General features: G+C 42.4%; 1 protein-coding gene across 1 annotated transcript in view; it reads right to left on the bottom strand.

Annotated features, from left to right (window-relative positions):
- The window catches only part of TFAP2B (transcription factor AP-2 beta), a 343,214-nt gene that overhangs the window by 322,454 nt on the left and 4,319 nt on the right, over positions 1-16,441 (bottom strand). Inside the window, exons 2-5 of the mRNA XM_003833165.6 lie at positions 14,568-15,026; positions 9,794-9,854; positions 2,205-2,424; positions 394-512 (exon numbers count right to left, since the gene is read on the bottom strand). Of these exons, the coding sequence (XP_003833213.1) occupies positions 394-512; positions 2,205-2,424; positions 9,794-9,854; positions 14,568-15,026 (859 nt within the window). The remainder of the gene's footprint in view (positions 1-393; positions 513-2,204; positions 2,425-9,793; positions 9,855-14,567; positions 15,027-16,441) is intronic.

The raw sequence follows: 16,441 nt of genomic DNA, 5'->3' as shown, positions 1-16,441 counted from the left end.
TGCAATGTGTTTTCTACTACTGACAATTCAAATCTGGCAAGGTGAAGGGGTATAGAATGAATTATTGCTTAAAGAGTTACTCTTGCAAGAGTTCACATAGAGGATGTCCTGCACGTGACAGCAGGAGTGACCCCTGCTTTGTCTTGGAGGCTGGACCTGAGCAGTTTTCAGAGCACAGGAACTCTCAAATACTTCCCTTGCCCTGTCTACAACTGCTGGCTTCCTCTAAGTAAAAGGACCTTTGAACCTCTCTCAAGCAGCCGCTTGACATCCAGCTCATAAGACCACAACAATCACAACGATTTCCAGTTAATCATGAAATGTGTAAAATGTCAGCCTCCAGCCGACAGTTAAGCTCAGCCACTTCGTGAAATGGCCACACGTCTTGCTTACCTTCCACCAGGGAGGTGAGTAACGTGACATTTGCTGCTTTGCGCCTGCCCGCGGGTAAATTCAAACCGATTTTTTCTAGCCTTTCTCGCAAAGATCTCCCCCCATTTTTCGATTTGGCTCTGAAATTGCAAGAATTAACATTCTGATTAACCTTAGAGTGTTCCTGAAACAAAGTTTAGACTTAGCAATCTAAAGCCCAGTGGAGCTTGAAGAGGTTTTAACTTGAGGTTAGCACATTTTTCCCCCTTCCTTTTGGTTATTTGCTGATAGTTTGCTGAGGTTTGCTTAATTTCTGCAATACAGAGAATTTTTTTAACTGAGTGTTCTTTTTTTATCTTGTGAGAAAAGAAAAAACAAGGATACCAGATGGGAATAATTAGGTGTAGGTTATGGGTCTAGAGAAGGTAGAAGCTGCACACGCACGTGCATGTTCCTTCCTCGTCATGGAGTTAGTGAGGTGAGCAGAAACTGGGCAAGCACAACCTTGCTGAAAAGAGGATAAGAGCCAGGTGGCTTAGAGAGGAGAGTGCACTTGCTGCAACAGGTGGGCTTTGTGAGGAAGGGGTCAAGAGTTGCTGTATGTGGTGTTATGTTAAAAGGAGAGGGCAGACTGAAATAGAAATGGTGATGATCGTAATAACAGTAAAACTAACACTTTTGGAAGTGTAGTTATGTGATAAGCACTTTATATTGATTATTTTACTTCATCTCTGCAAATTTATATATACAGGCTTAATGTTCAGGGGGTGATTGAAAACTTCCACACTCTGAGGCTCAAAGCACTCACTTGAAAACTGAATCAAAGGAGGGCAGAGCAAGAGGATTCAAAATGAGAAAGTTCCTGGGTCACACCCTTAATTTCTCCCAAGATTCTCCTTGTATGTGCTAAAGTATGGACAAAAGTACAAGCAAAAATCCTCAGTTACTGTAATCTCTTTTGCTGTACTATTCATACAGTCACTTTTAGGAAAGAAAAGGACTGTCAACCCCCAGAACGGGTTATCTTGGAAAGTTTTGTCTCAGACAAAGTCACTTTCATATCAGGGACACTGCCAAAGTGTTCAGGCATTGGCAGGGACTTCAAGGGAGGCATTACATCTTAAGATAAAATCCACATTCTCTCACATTTCCACGAGGAGGAGTCAGTCTCTGGGCTGTGGAATACTGTGAAGCACCTGAATGGCTCCCAGGAATACCTATAAATACTTCTAAAGTGGTATTATTGCTATTATTGGTGGTGGTGTTATTGAAAGAGGGATGTCACAAATTTAGAAAAAGAGTTTATCAAACTGGGTTACAGTGCATCAGCAGGTTGAAAGACCAATTTCACTGGGTGCCAACTGCATTTAAAACATGCAATAAAAGAGAAAGAGTACACTGAAGGTATGAAGAGAGTTGCTTCATGAAACTTATGGGGTTTTTTGGGGGGGGCGGGGGGGCTGTTAGTTCCGCGTTGTACTCAGGCTGGAGAATGCCCCCTGAGATGTCCTAGGGGTGACAGGAAGAGAGGCGCCAGGCGCAGGGCCAGGAAAGTGAAAGGTTCCCAGGGCGGCAAAATCTGCGGTAGGACTTGCGCGGCGCGGGCAGGCCTGGATGCAAGGACACTAGAGTTTGTGGGCGAGCACGTGGCGGCCGCGGATCCTCCCAAGCGCTGCGCGAAAGCAATGCTCCGGCCACCCGGTTGCTAGGCAACTGCGTCAGACTGCAGATTGGGTTTTGCTGGAACCTTCTCCTCACTGTCCAATAAATAAAAACTGGTGGGGTTTTTGTTTGTTTTTTGTTTTTGTTTTTGTTTTTCGTGGTGGGGTTACCTTCTGAGGACTCCGCCGAGGAGAGATGCATTGAGGCATTCAGGGGGCGACAGCCGTCTCTGAACTTCTCCCACAGTTACTTTGTACTTCGAAGTTGAACTGAGCAGAGACAAACGGCCTGGGACGGAGCAAAACACCTCGCCGGTGTTGACAGACATGCCTCCCAGGAAGCCGTCTTTATTCATCATTAGAGAAGTCACCGATTTGGGAGGAACTGGAACTAGAAAGAGAGAAAAAATTGCCATAAAGGTGACCAAGTTTCGATCCTGGTGACCGGCTGATAGAATGTGTCTCTGTGTGAGGCCACAGGACAGACACCAAGTGGAAAGCTGAGGGAGGAAGTGTTTATTCCAGTGGGGCTGCAGTGCGTTCAGAGAGCTGTAAACAAACAGATGGCAAAGCCATACCTCCTCTGGAAACTTACTTCGTGTGTAGACATATGAGTGTCATTTGCTACAGTCCTGCTCACTACCCAAATCAAGAAATCAAACAACCCAGTTTGGACTGTGCTGGGAACCAGGCAAATCCTATTCCATCGTGTGCTAACTCTGTGACCTTAGACACCTGACTGACTCTGTCTGAAACTCCTCAGTTTCCTTATCTGTCTCCTGAGGATAATAATGCCTATCTCATTTGGTGCTGAAGACTGACGGTGATTATCACCATGCAGTGATATAAAATGGTAATTCCAATGGAAACCCCTTCCTCCTTTCCTACTGGACCCAGATCAATGGTCATCACTAGAAAGGATAATGAGGGTGGACCCCATCAGATACTATGCCCAAGAACAGACAAATAATACCATTGAGCTGGGGAGCTGGGCCCAAAACAGCTGCTCATCTCTTTAAAGTGGGCCCCATTCTTCCCTACATAATAACAACAGATTCATTTAGAAAGGAACCCAAATGCTCATCTTCAGTGAAAGCAATTCTGCAGTGACATGAATTTTGTTTACAAATTAAAGCACCGGCTAGTGATTGTTTGGAACAGTTATGATTTACAACAGGTGCCCTGATCAATCAACCAATCACTCTAATTCATATGAGCGGCGGTCTTGCCTTGCCCCAGTTGTTTCTTTTCGGCAAGTAATTGATAACAAACCGCACTCAAGGTATGTTTTATGCAGAAGTTAATAAGAGTTGACAGCTGGTTGCCACTGCTACCCTGGTGCATTCAGCCTTTCCAGCCTGTATTTCTGCTTAATTGTGTTTCAGTGTCATCTGCATGTCAGAAAGAGGCTAGGCTCAGTGGAACCAGAAGGCTGGGAATGAGGAACAGTCAATCTCCCAGTTCCCTGGCAGTATTGTCCCTTGGACTTCACTGCTTAAGCCCATTTTCTTTATGTAGGTTTTACAGGCCCCTAAACAGGTGACTATACCTCCTGACTTTCCCTGTAACTTTGCTTCTTCCACTGGGATATGAGGCCTCCAAATCTTCATGGTATTTGTCGATCACCAGTCCAAAAAATCTATGGAAACATGCATCTGGTGTGAAAAAAGAGGTTTCCAACCCTACCTATTTGATAAAGTCTATCTCACTTTGTAATTGTGTGGGGGAAAGATATGCTGTTTCTGTCATCTGGAGCCTAGAACCCTATATATCAAACAAGATGCATAACATCCCTTCTATGGAACAGACTAACCAGTACTGTGTATTTCTCTAACAGTTTATTCTCTCTACCACAGATTCCAGTATACAAACCTCCATAGTTGTTTAGAGACTCCTAAAAGCCAGGTTGCTCCCAAATCTTTTATTTACTATGAATTTCATTAGATCCTTTACAAACACCTTGTGGAAAAGAGCTTTATTACAAGAGTGGATGAGGAGACTAAAACATTCCCTTCTGCTACTACCCAGTAGGCATTTTAGGATCTATGGATCTGTCCACAGAGCCCAAGACCTTGTCCCAGATGGATGAATGATGTTGGCAACAGAGTAAATATTCTGCACTGTCATGGGGTGGGGACAGGGGATATGGAGAGGTGTTCCTTCTTTTTGATTTCCCTCATTTTCTCATCAGTGAATCTGCTTCCCATTTAAGAATGAATCAATGAAAAGTTGAAGTGTGAATGTTAATCAGATTTGAGTGAGATGTGAAGTTAAAGTCACTTAATAGACAGGTGACTGGTGGGGGCATCTATTTCAATCTATCTTACTCTTCACAACAGTGCTGATTTCCATAATTCAGACTCATAGTGAAGGCATTATAAACAAATAATTGACAATCATGGGAGTTGGCATTATGAAAACTTGGAAAAACTTATTTTCCAAAATATAGATGGCCCTTTGTAATTTTAACATGATATGAATTATAGAAATAAATTAGATAAAAAATCTCACCTCTATACTCAGCAACATATTTATCTCTAAATACTATTTAGAATATTTTTTTAAATAACAACCAACTCCACTAAGCTGAAAGTACTAAATTCACTTCCTGCTTCCCACAGTGGATAACCAAATACCCACTGAGTATTGGAATCTTACCTGCTTCTCCCTGTCCCAGAAGCTAAACCTCTGGAAAAGCCGGGCCTTTAAAGAAATGTTATAAACCACCCTGTAATTTCACTATTGTTAATTGCCTGATTCACCCGACAAGAGCTATTTCCTTTGGGGAATGTATATTGCTCCCTGCCATGGGTTGAGTACCTTTCTGCATATACATTATCACCTGCATACCCCCAATCCAATCAGCTTCTGTCAGTACACTGCCCTCTCTGGGAAGGTTTTTGTTTTTTGTTTTTTCCCCTTCCAGTCAAAGCAAGGACAATGTCAGAAGATGTGCTTTGGACTATATTTCCATTTTCTAATTTAAGTATCACAATTGTGTTCCCAGCCTCCTATCCTCATGTTCTAAACCTCTCTCCTTAGTATTGGTCCCCTAGACCAGATCTGACACATTTCTTGTCCCAACTTTCCTTTAGGTCCATAACTCCATCATAATCTACTTTCCCTTCCACTTTCACACTTGCTTAGCTCACCTGATTAACCCTATATTTTACTTTCTTTGTCTTTTCCCTTCTGCTTTCTTCCAGTTTATCAATAAACCCAGAGCTCAACAGGGCCTGGTTGATTTGTTAGTAATTATGAGCACACTGTTCCTGCTCATGGAACCCAGAGATGACTGAGATAGGTTTAAAGCGACAACAGGAAATAGTAAGGAAATGGGGCATGGCAAAACTCAGCATGAAGCTTTCAGTTCTTCACATCTTTACAATTTTCTGTGCATACATTAAAAGTGTTTTTTTCCTCTTCAGTTCCCAGTTGGGTGTCAAGGCCAAGTTCTGGATGTAACACCCAGAAAACTCATTCCCCTCCCTTTTTTGCTGCATTATGCTGGGGAGAAGTAAAAAAAAAGGCTAAAAACAGATCAATATTTCATTAACATGGCTGGAGTTTTATTTAAAAGAGAGGAAAGAAAAATGATTAGAGAAAATATTATTCATTAGTTGACTATAGAAGAGCTAAAGTGTTAATAGGCTAGTTTTTAATCTCTACTCTTTAAACTTAAGTGTGAAATTATAGTTTTGAGAACTTTGTATTTGATTCGATCTGCTGGTGAGGAGAAGGGAAGAAATGAACCTATCTAATAGATTCATGGGGTAAGTCCCTTCGAAAGGCACTCTTGACCTAAAGATGTAAATGACATTGGGAAACAACCAGGAGGCTTAGCATTGACTCAAAGTGGCCCCTGAAAGTTAGCACTCTTTTTCTCACCAGCAAAGCACCCTTTCCTCAGATCTAAACACTTCCTCATGTACCTGAGTGTAAAATTTTATTCCACAACTATAGTGCATGTATAAGTGTGGGGACTGAAATTGTGGGAAAAAAAAATAATTTCCACAAATAAAGCAGGGATATTAAAAAACTCAAACATCCAGTATTGGCATCTTATAGGGACAGAGTCTAGAAGGCTAAAAGGCTGGAAACTGAGTTGAGTCTCATCACTTACACGGTGTATAGGACCTTGAGAAAGTCATTTATTGTCTCTCTCAGTTTCAGCACTTGGAGTGTTGAAGAAGAATGTCTAACCTGCCTGACTTTGAAAGAGTGGCTGCAGTGTTTCTCAGGGTCTCTAGTTGATAAATAGCTATTGGGATCCAAGTCCAACCTGGAAATGGGAACTTCTTCCTTTTGAGAGGAAACTCATACCGTTCGGAGACTCTGACAGACTCTCAGAGCATTTTACCTTCTAGGTCAGAAGAATCCCAACAGAATCAATTGTAATAGAAATTTGGCAATTTCTTTATTTCCCATGAAAGAAAATCCACACCAATCAAAGTGTTTATGTGGGGAAGGGGCCAGAACTAACGGGAAAGAAAGTGGGAGAGAATGGAGGTTGAACTGAAACTAACCAAACAGGATATCCCTAAGACCAATGAAAATGCCCCACAGTCACAACATTTGAACCTTGGATTCCAGCCACGCTAGCCTTTCCAAGAAATCCCAGAATATTTTCTGCTGTCTAAGGTGTTAAACAGATTGCATATTGGCCTCTTATTGCACCAAAAACTTTTTCTTAAAGTTTAGGTGAGCCTTTTTTTGAGTTAAGCAACATGATGGTGGCAGTGATCATTTTTATTAGCTGGGTACACCCTCTTCCTCCCCCCAGATTTCTAATCTTAATGGAACTGAGAGTTAAGAATGATTTTTTAATGTCTCGTTGGATTTTTAGACTGTTAATGTACCGAATCCTTCTCATTATTACTTTATTGATTGCTCATTGACCAGCCCCCTTCAAATTGTATTAACCACCCTCTGCCGGTTTAGATTAGGAGAGTTTAAAAAGCACCTTTCATTACTCCCCCCGCCCACTCCCGCCATGGAGTTGAGACTAGGCAGCTTAATGGGAGCTCTAATGGGGCAGCTAAGAGGAGAGGGGCCACGGTCCCTGCCGATTGCATTAATAGCTCAAAGGGGGCCAATACAGAAAATTAGCCGTAAACGAGCTCTGGAGATCTTCAAATGAAAGAGCCATTTATCACGCTGGCTACCTTCACTCCACTCGTTTGCTCTCTCTACTGGGAACAACTCATTTCCTCTTAACTAAATTACTTCAGAAATGTCAGCTAAGCCCAGATAGCAAACATAACAAGAGGGGGAGCCCATAATCTATGGGGTGACATAAACACAGGTGAAAAATTAGATTGGTTAAATTTTAGAAGGGGCCTTACCATAACTGGAGAAAGAGACATAGAGATAGAGACATGCATCATTTATGCCTAAGTCTTCTAGCTTCATAAACACAGACTCAGAGACCCCCAAACCTAGACCACTTGCCAATCTGTTACTAATGAGGTAGAATTTTTTTTTATCTGCCTAAAAGCCCATTAGAAAATATATTAAGAAACTAAGCCTTCTTCCAGGTGTTGAAATTTAGAATATTTAGTTCACAAGACTTTCTCACCTCTTTTACAAAATTCATCTCTTGGAAACATCTCTTATAATTGGGGAGATGGTGAGCAAAGAGACTAGGGTGCAGGGGAAGGGGCTAATGAACCCACCACAACTTTAAGTGGCTTATACTGAGTTAGAAAAGTAAATCAACCTCGTATTCTTATTTTGCCTATGGCTCTCTAAAGAAAAAAGACATAGGATCTTTTCTTCATGTAATAAAGCAAATATGTCAAATATTAAATAATGCAATTGACCTACCATTTCATCATATTCATACCACACCCCCTGAATCAATTAAAGTAACTGGGATACTACTTAAATATTTTAAGCTGCACATATTTAAAAAAGCTGTACATTTGGGGGGACATAAAATGTACTCTTCTGTTTCCAAAAACAGAACCATCAACTTTAGTCATTATTCTCCTTTTCTTATTCCTGGAGACAACCTTGCACATAAATATTCACATTTCACTGACAAACATATACAAGCTCTGAAACCAAAGCATCCCACATCTAAGAAAATCTTCAGCTCTGTTTTGCTAGGCAAGCTAAGTTACAAATATTTTTATTGGACTGGCTATTAATAACATTTCTGATTGGTCATCTGTTGGGCATGTTCCCCTGCCAGCCCAAATGATGTTGCTAGGATACAGAACCCTGAGCTAAGTGGTTCTAGCTTTCCATGAAAAGGGAGGAGGAACTAAAACAAACTGAAAAAAGCCAATGGAGAAGCTCCTCCCCGACCCCACCCTAATCAACCAGCAATTAACCGAAAGAGGAGACCCAAGAGAAAACGGGAAAAGTGAGCTGTCAGTCAGCACAGTTGCAAATTTAAGCACTGAGCCTGGGTATCCTAGCAAACCCAAAAGCTGGCATTAAAAGCCAAAACAATATTATTTGAAGATGAGAGAGAGAGAGAGAGAGATGTTTGAAGCAACCACTAAAATAAATAGTTATGCCCCAAACCTTACTATACTTTAGGATATTCATTCCAAGGCCAAATGGCATCATTGCAAGTACAGCTTCCCCCACCCACCTTTCAAAGCTACTCTTCTGCCTTTGTAAAGGAAGACAATTTAGAATACCTCACCCTGTTTGGAATCCTTATTCCACAACCCTCCTACTATCCCATTTGAGTCTGGATGAATTACTTCCCAAAGCATTTTTTCTTTTAATTGTTTTTGTTGATGTCAAGTGGCTCAAGTGAATCATAAATGATTGAAAGCTGAGGATTGTTGACACTAAATATAGAGACAGAATTTCTTCAACATCCATAAGAAAGGGTTACAGTATTAAAATTGTATCGTCAAATGCCAGTTCCTGTGATAATTAAAGATTGCACTGTTTACACATTTAAACTCCTAAATTTGTGGCATTTGAGTGACATTCAGGCCTCTCAGCAGCTACACTAATCACCAGGCATTCTCTCAGTGACTGTCAGAGAAAAGCAGAAAAAATTAAGCAGCTGCAATACGCCCAAAATGAGTTATTGTAATTACATTTAATTAGTTTAATTAGTTAATTATTTTGCTTACAGCTGTACAAGAGACTGCAAACATTTGTTAATATCACATGCCCTTTAACAGTATGGGGTGATTCCACAGTCACACTAAATCATGAATGCATATGTAGGAAGATTTAGAAATGTGCATAGGCTGTCTCAGCTTCTCAGGATGTGCATATTTAGCAACAAATTTGGCACAATGAAAAAATAAATAAATAAAAACAACTCATAAAACATAGAGAACTGGGAACAAAATTATCACCAAAAAAATCAAATACAAAATGAAGAAAGAGCTATCTCAATAACATAAGCTTTAACTCAGCAAACTCCAGTTATCATTGAAATAATTGTAGCACCTTCTTGAAACCAGTGTTTACCAGCCAATTCCACACATGATGATAGCTCAATTATTTAAGATGTATCAAGAATGGCTACCAAATATGCCACGAGAAAAATTGCAACAGTCTGTCTCACTCATCTGAATTTGTGTCTGATGTTTTCATTCCCCCTTGCCCAACTTCCATCTTCCCAACATGCCCTTTCCCCTAATCTGACAGCCATTGTCCTACAATTGTGAACAAACATTTATGTCTTGTCAAATAATGAATTCCCCCAAAGTGAAAATTCATCATACAGACGTTAATGCATGAGAAAACTTTGCTTACTTTTTGGGGGGAATTATCCATACCTTTTTTAATGACAGACTGGTCCAATAGATTCATGCCGCTGTTATTGGCATCTTCAACTGACTGTGAATATAAAAACATCACTATTCAAATTGACAGGATATTAAAGAATTGCACACATAAATCATGTTATTCCAAACTGGAGTTTCTGTTATTTCCATTTATATTAATTCACAAAGGGCTGTTTTATTATTATTATTACCTCCAAATAGACATAGAAATGAAATTTACTCAAATTATAAATTTTTCCAATGGAAGAAGTGGAGAAAGAAAACTTTGAGAGACATCTGGGATGCAACATTGGTTTAGTTATTATATAAAACATAGATATTAGACAGATAAACCTTTATATTATTTGCTCTTATGAATTGTAAAAGTTTGGCAACAGCTGACAGATTTTCACCAATATTAGTAAGAGCAATTTGTGTTTTCCATTCTATCCCAGTGCATCTTAACCCCAGAGCCATTTTACAAATACATGATAGTTTACATTATGGGATTTTAATTAAAGTCTGAGCAATTTGGAATGGAATGCAAACAGCAACACATAGGAACATGTTTGCAAGCCTCTAGGACTGCACACCCATTACAGCCCATACATGTTCCTGTAAACTATGAGCTTCTTGCTGCACAATGACAGTCTCTTGGAGGAACCTTCACAATTTACCCTCCCTCCCAGTCCTGCTGATGCTGCTTCCCAGCAAGGAGCACACCTGTTAGGAAGGCAGTAACTACAGACAAGCAGACACACACAAAGGTCTAGATCCTCCCAGTCAGCACCTAGGTAATCGCAAGGAATGTTCATCTTCTGTGCCACAGTTTCATTCCAGAGAAGGAAAGTTTCAACTCTGAGCACTGGTAGCACTTCTGAGAGGAAATAGCTGTTGGAGCAAGTTTCTTACTGTCAGAATACACGTGAACAGTTCTGGCTGTGCATCCCAGGGCGTCCAAAAGCAGTAGATTCCCTTTCTCTCCCTACCAAGAAAATAAATGCTAGGTCTTTCTAAAATCTACAACTACTTTCTTGACCCTTCAAAACCTAAGTTGGGACCAAATTGTTACCCACTTTATAGAGAAGTAAAAAGCAAAGGGCTTGAGAGTGAGGAGCTGTTTTCACAGCACTCACACCGACTCATGCTGCATCCTCACAGTGTGAGTTCATCACAAGAAAAAGACTGTCTACCCCAAACAAGCAAAACTTTAGAAATGAGATGATCTAATCGTACAGGGGGCATGTTAATTTGTTTCTTTTCATTTTTAATAGTCACTCTTTTGTTCTCAGAAAAGTGAGCAAAATTGTTATTCTCCGTAGGAATTGTTATCCTTGCTGCAACATGCCATGCACATCTTAGGAAATAGTAAAAAGGTGTTTTAAAAATATTTCATGTAACTTGTTCATAACTCCTCAGGGGACCCTGCCACACACAAACACACACGATTCACACCTTTCTATGATCATGTGTATACAGTGACAATGTGTCCAGGCAGGACAGAAATATTCTCCTGTGCCTTGGGCAGCCAGACCCTGACTTACACTGGCCTGGACCCGGGGGCCCTCACACCTTACCCTCACTCTTGTACGTAAATATGTATAAACGCCTCATCAGCGACGTGGGGTAGTTGTGGTAGTTAATGAGAAGGCTCTTGTCTGATTTTCTATCTAATTACGGCCGCCTGCTGGGTTTTTGTACAGGATATTCACGCAGCATGCTGGCGCTTAATCGTCACAGGGAGGATCGTAAAGATTTAATTAGGACTGCATGCGGAAGCGCAGAAAAACAACTCAGACTCGTAATTACTAGACTTCTTTAGTTAAAAGTGATACCAGGGGTTGCTTTAAGACACTCGGGTGTGTTTGAGTGTGTGTATGTGTTTGGGGGGAGTTGGCTTAACATCCTTATATGTTTATATTCATGGGTGGTAGAGGTGATGGGAGGTAAGAGAGCAAAGGTGGGAAGAAGAAAAGAGGTGTACATGACAACTAAACAAATCCCAAACTAGGTGTCCTTTCACTCCCTCTGTCTCTCTCTCTGTAGGTGTTTTCCTGAGTTTTTAACACTTGTAGCCCCCTCCCCAACTAGACACACACACGCACGCGCGCGCGCGCTCATGCACAATGGGTGAAATGTAGCATACCCAGAACCCAAACAGCGATTTGCTAGTTTAATAGCCCCTGTGAGTAAATTGAAATAGAAATTGACAGGGTTTTATAGTTTCATTTAAAAAAATATTAGAAGCATTTGGTTAATTAGCTCTCCTCTTTCTCTTCTCTCATGGTGGGGGCTGTGGCCCTGAGTGTGGTGCATCTGGGTCACACAACAAAACCCTCGACCCATAGGCAGGGCAGCACCCTCAGGGTCTGCCAGCTCCCTGGCTCAAGGGGATCTGGAACACACACGAGGTCCTTGAGATCGGAACAAGTGACTAAGGTCCAGGCCTAGGCACTCTCTGGTCCTTTTAAAGACTGGACCAGTGCAGGCCACCCATTCGATAGCTGTAGGGAGAGCGTTGAAATCCCAAACTGCTTGTGTAACTTTAGCCCCCGCACCCCAGCTCCCTAACTCGGAAGTGAATCCTTCTGTGTTGAGCAGATGATTGGAAGCCTTCGGATTCGAGGCTGTGGTCCTGGAAACATAACCCCTGGTCTTTGTCACCTGCCCTGCATCAGTCAACTTCACCCTGGCCTCGGGAGGTCTGTCATCACCGCGGAGGCAGAGACCGTCCCTGTTTTTGCTGTTTCCCTCTAGGGACAGGAGCAGGGTGTGTCCCTTGCACTATAGGGGTCGTCCCAAGAAGGTCCCGTGGGCCTCCCGGCAGGTGACGAAATGAGATAAAGCAGGGGAGGAACAGGGTGGGGGTTGGGTGAGTGGAGAGCCTGCAAGTGGCTCCGGTGTGCTGCCTGCTGCTTTTCTCCTTTCAGCTCTCTACCTCTGTGGTCTGTATTCCCGACAGCAACAACTTGGCCCCGAGCTGCTCCGTTCACATAAACACTAAATCCTTTCCAACGCTTTGACAAGACTATTCTCCCAAATGTGCACTGATCTGGCCCTGTTTTTCTCTCAGACTTTGAATTTCACCAAACACAAAAAGACCTCTCTCAATTATTTCTTTAAAAACATTTAACTAAAGAAATCTGCTCCTTCTTTTGGGGGAAAAATTTCTGAGTTCCTTCGCTAGAGTCACTTGGCCTGTAGGGTGGTGGTGACAGGGCCGGCATTAGCATCACCAACAGTAATGGTGATGAGTTGATCCACTTTCATTATCCAGCACTTTGAACCATACTCAGAAAGGTTAATTTAAAAACTTTTCCCCCCGAGACACATATTACTGCAATGCATTTTAAAAAAACTATTAAATACTTCCTTTCTCATATGATATTCAGAAATGAGCAATATCTCTAGCCAGGAACAGTCAAGCTCAGTTAAATCAACAAAACCATCATCACTCTTATTACTATCAGTAAATCCAGGCACAAATCAGGTAATTCCGTCTTTTTTAAAAAAATAAATAACTGAATTTCTTTTAAAACAATAAACAATCATAGACCACACACAGACAGCATTTTGATGCTGTCACCACATTTTAACTGTTTAAAACTATTTTTTTTTCAGCAAGGTACAGAAGAATGACTCTTGTACCCTCTTCTCTTTCCCATTTTATTTTCCTTTGCTTCAGAGGTATGTCAAAGGATGCATAATAAATACAACTATGCCAATGAAACTGAAGTGTCAATTACATACCTGTAAACTGTATTTATCTTTTCTGCCAACTATTTAACTTAGGGTGAAAAAGCAGACCTGGTCAGAATCACCCAAACAGTTTTTAGGAATCATTTCTTTGATGTTTCTTTGTTTAGTTTAACCAAGTATTCTCAACCAAATCAGGCTCCATTGTGTAGACTGCAGATGGGATAGTGGGTGGGTAGGGGGAGTGTTTTGAGCCTTTTGTTTTAAGAAATAAACACGTGATGCCTCTCAACTGGGATGATGGCAGTGGGGAGAGAAGAGTGTTAATATAGGCGGAGGCCAGGAGAGGGAGGTGGAGAATATTACACTACAGTCACTTAATGAACCAAAAAGTGAAAAGAATTTCCAAAATGGTATCTACCATCATGGACTCCTGAATTATGGCGTTCTGAGTTTCTCCTTCACATATATTCTATTTCTCAGATGAGGACTGCAACTATCTCTTGGAAAAAAGCTCTGTGGCTTATGAGACATCCAAAGCAAGACCTGGCTTAGATGATCAGAGCTCATTGTCATGCTTAGCAAAATCTTTGCAAATTCAGCAGCAACCTCTGGAGCATACAGAGGCCCCTGGAACTTCATTCTGAAGCTCTAGCCTCTAGGCAGCCAGGTCTTCACCTGCCAAGTCAGCAGGACAGCCCCACTATGGGGTGTGTGTGTTGGTAAAGAAGGGGTACCAAGCTGGCTTCCACAAAGCACTAGAGAATATACAGGAGATGGTAGCTGAGGCAGGACAAAAGCATTCGCCTTTATTCTAATAATCTTAAGGTATCAAAGCAAATACATATTTTTCTTCTTCAAGATTTAATTTCTCGTGGTTTGGATTATCATAATTAGACCTCTGGAAATCGCCACTATAGAGCCATACATACAGACACACATAAACAGTTCTATATGACTGTCTAGTCCTGTTCTAAACATGGGAACAAACTCCCCAAAAAGAGACAGAGCTGCCCTCTCCTGACCTCCCCCCCTCCAGAAGCATTCCTTATTCGTGGTCTTTTTTGTTTGTTTGTTTGTTTGTGGTTACCTGGACGTCTTCCATTCCGGGATGGCCGAGGCCGTGCAGCGAGAGGCTGTCACCCATGCCCGCGTCCAGGCCGTGGTGCGCCGAATGCAGCAGCACGTCCGGCCGGCGGACCGAGTGGTAGTCCCTCCGGGGGTCAAGGCCCGAGAGCTGGGGCAAGGCGGCCCGAGGCTGGGGCAGGAGAGAGCCGGCTTCCGAACCCACTTCTTGCCGCTGCCGTTGCCCCCAGGGATGTTGCTGGGGCTGGTGCAGTGGGTTCAGGGAGTAGGGGTCGTTGACGTGGGAGTAGGGGTCCTGGCTCTGGTGGTAGGGGAGCGGCTGGTAGGGGGGTGGGAAGTAGGGCGGCTGGAAGTCCGACGACGGGGTGTGGGACAGCGGCGGGGCGCTCGAGTAGGGTCCTTGGGACACCGAGCCCAGCTGGGAGAGCCGCGAGCTGTGGCTCGGGACACCATCGTGCCGGTCCTGGGAGCGGAGAGAGGAAGGGACAGAGAGCCAGAGAAGGAGACAGAGAAAGAGAGATAGAGGCAGAGAGAGCCAGAGAGTACAGAGAGGAAAAAAAAAAAAATACAAGTGACAAATGGAGAAGCCCGGCTTTTGTACGCTCTTCCCGGGACAAGGGAAGCAAGGATCTGAAACTTAGACCCCCAAGTTGACTCAGAGGGCCACATGATTTCAGCAATTTCAAACCCCAGGCTTGGGGAGAAAATGGGAAAGGAATCACCCACTTAACTATAACATTTTAGCCGCTTTTTGGGGAGTGCAAAGCAGGCAAAAGGCAGGGGTGCAGGAACAGTGTGTATGGAGGGAGATTCTAAATGCCTTAATTAAAATTGTAGGAGTCTTACATATGGTGTTTGCTCCTCTGGGTGTTTTTAACTACTTTTTTCTAACTCTTCCAGAGGTACAAATCACAACAAATAAAACTTCATAGTATTTGCTGTGCTGCTCCCCCTGATTAAAAACCAACTTCTGCCTTCGCTGGAAATGCAGCTGGCTGATTAGGAGGAGCTTTCCACACAACCTGATCATTCCAAAAGCTCCAAGGAATCCACCTGGTCTGAGTTCCCAGTCACTCCTCCCTCTCCAGGAGAAATTAAATAACTTAAATAGTGTTTCATTGAAATGGATCTCATTCGAAATCATATCCTAAGCCAATGATGAATTATGTTGAGTTGTGGTTCATAGGAGTTATTTCTAAGACTGTTTTTCTATATCTAATGCTGTTATACTCAGGGTGTGAAAATGAAGGAACTAAAGTTGGGGTGGGGGGAAATAAAAGCCCAGACAACTTATTCCTGGTCCTATCTGGAGTGTGAACTAAGTGAAAGAAGAAGGGGGAGGTGTGTATATGAGGGAGGTGGACTTTGTTTCTCCCTCTCTTCTCTGGAAACATCATGGTAAACTCCCCATGGTTCTTTTTGCAGAAATAGTCACCTAAATTTCCAAACAGCAATGGCAAATAAAAAGTTTTTCTTTTCGGCCTCTCCCCTCCCAGCTGACTCATGGAGCTCAGACGGAGAACACACAATGCAGAGAGAAGCAGCTGCAGCCTCGTCCAATTATGGTGCTAAATTACCAAGCCAAAGGCGCTCAAAGGAAGACAGAGAGAGACAGAGAGTGTGAGACACACACACACAGAGACGCAGAGACAGGGAGACAGTGAGAGGAGGGAGCATGCAATTCTGGTAACACGTGAATCCAAACTCACCATGGATGAATAGGTGTGGACTAACATCTGGAAAAAAAAGCCTGGTTACTGCTCAAAATCAAACAATGATTAAAAAAAAATCAAGGAGTCCAGCAGAGAAGCGAGCTGGACACAGGAGCTGAGCTTGATGTGTTTCCAGGACAAGCCATCAAAAAAAAAAAAAAAAAAA

Source organism: Pan paniscus, chromosome 5 (genome assembly GCF_029289425.2).
Source record: "Pan paniscus chromosome 5, NHGRI_mPanPan1-v2.0_pri, whole genome shotgun sequence".
NCBI lineage: Eukaryota > Metazoa > Chordata > Mammalia > Primates > Hominidae > Pan > Pan paniscus.
This window is presented reverse-complemented; position numbering and strand designations above follow the sequence as displayed.